Here is a 1,666-nt window from a genome sequence, read left to right as displayed (position 1 = left end):
TTGAGAAAGCGAAAGTGTTTCACACGCGCTAAAAGATATTTGATAAAAGAAAAATGGAAAAAAGAGAAAAAAGTAATTAAAAGTAAACAAATGACATCACCGAACCTTTGACTCGCTCCCCACTTTAAACCCACTCGTCTCTGTTCCCATTCCCACTTCTCCCACCCTCAAATCATCTCTCTCTCTAAATTTTCTCTCTCTACAAGCTTGTTGTAGCCATGGTTAGGGACGATTTGTACATTTCAATACCCAGTTTGTTCAGGTGTCCGATTTCACTCGACGTGATGAAATCGCCAGTGAGCTTATGCACCGGCGTCACCTACGACCGCGCCAGCATCGAACGGTGGTTAGACGGCGGCAACAACACTTGTCCGGCGACGATGCAAGTCTTGCAAAGCAAAGACTTCGTTCCAAACAAGACCTTGCAACGCCTAATTCAGATCTGGTACGACTCGGTCCGAGTGGACTCGGCCGACTCGGTCTCCGTCGTTTCCAAAGAACGAGTCAGATGCTTGATTGAGGAGATGAAGAGTAAAGGTGAGAATTGGTGGGAGTTGTTGGAGATCATCGTCCGGTTTGCTAGAGAATCCGAAGAGAATCGAGTTTTCCTCGCTAAGAGTGACGGATTCGTCGATGTGATTATTGATTTTCTCTGCAATTGCATTGCCGTCGATGTTAGGCTTGAGATCGTCGTGGTGGCTTTGAGTTTGGTTTTGAGCAAAATGGAAGAAGATCGTGAAAGGCTTTCGAATTCGATGTTGAAGAGTACAATCCCTAATCGTGATTGTCTGGCTCCATTGTTAAACATTTTGCGAAACGGAAGCGAGGAATCCATAATTTCTTCAATTAGAACCCTAGAATTCATCGCTTTCGATTCAGAGTCGAAGCTCATAATCGCGGAAAAGGAAGAATTAATCAGAGAATTGATTAAATTCGTTAACGAATCTACCAACACACAGCTAATCGAGTCGAGCATATCGTGTTTGATATCTTTATCAAAGCCGAAAAGGACTAAATCAAAATTTGTCCACCACAAACTCATTCCTGGGCTGAGAAAGCTCCTAGAAGTTCAAAATTCGAACATTCCGGTCACCGAGAAGGCGCTGAAATTGCTCGAAACGATGTCGACAGTGAAGGAAGGCAGGGCGGAGATAAGCCAGGATTCGAGCTGCGTAAAGGCGGTGCTGCAGAAGCTAATGAAAGTCTCCGGCAACGCGACGGAGTATTCGGTGACGATTCTATGGAGCTTGTGTTACTTGTTCAGAGATGAGAAGGCACAAGAGGTGGTGACCAAGAATAATGGGCTGACCAAGATCCTTGTATTGATGCAGAGCAATTGTAGGCCGGCGGTCAGGCAAATGTGTACGGACTTGTTGAAGGTTTTTCGGGTGAATTCGAAGTCTTGCCTTTCAAGTTACGATACTAAGACTACTCATATCATGCCCTTTTGAAAAAAGAATTAGAACCAAAGCTTACATGTATTTGATCGGAAATCTTTTGTGTAAATAAAAGGAAAAGTTTTGTTAGTGAAATGCAAAAAAAGAAAATGAATGATACAAGGAGAAAAATTCCAATTCTTTGTTTGAATGTGTTGAATTCTTTGTTCAGTTAGTCCCATCGCTCTAATTAGTTTGTTCAATATCGGGATAAATGCATCGGTCATACC

At 43.0% G+C, this 1,666-nt stretch overlaps 1 protein-coding gene across 1 annotated transcript; it reads left to right on the top strand.

The window, feature by feature from the left end:
- Positions 1–218: 218 nt before the first annotated feature.
- LOC139881654 (U-box domain-containing protein 27-like) lies at positions 219–1,451 on the top strand. Its single transcript, XM_071866099.1, has one exon. The coding sequence runs from the start codon at positions 219–221 to the stop codon at positions 1,449–1,451; it is 1,233 nt and encodes a 410-aa protein (XP_071722200.1).
- Positions 1,452–1,666: the final 215 nt, after the last annotated feature.

This window comes from Rutidosis leptorrhynchoides, unplaced genomic scaffold (assembly GCF_046630445.1).
Source record: "Rutidosis leptorrhynchoides isolate AG116_Rl617_1_P2 unplaced genomic scaffold, CSIRO_AGI_Rlap_v1 contig18, whole genome shotgun sequence".
Lineage (NCBI taxonomy): Eukaryota > Viridiplantae > Streptophyta > Magnoliopsida > Asterales > Asteraceae > Rutidosis > Rutidosis leptorrhynchoides.
Note: the sequence above shows the minus strand (reverse complement) of the source record. Positions and strands in the feature narration are given on the sequence as shown.

Excerpts from the sequence above, each read along its gene's own strand:
- LOC139881654 (XM_071866099.1), top strand. The coding sequence starts at position 219 with ATGGTTAGGGACGATTTGTACATTTCAATACCCAGTTTGTTCAGGTGT.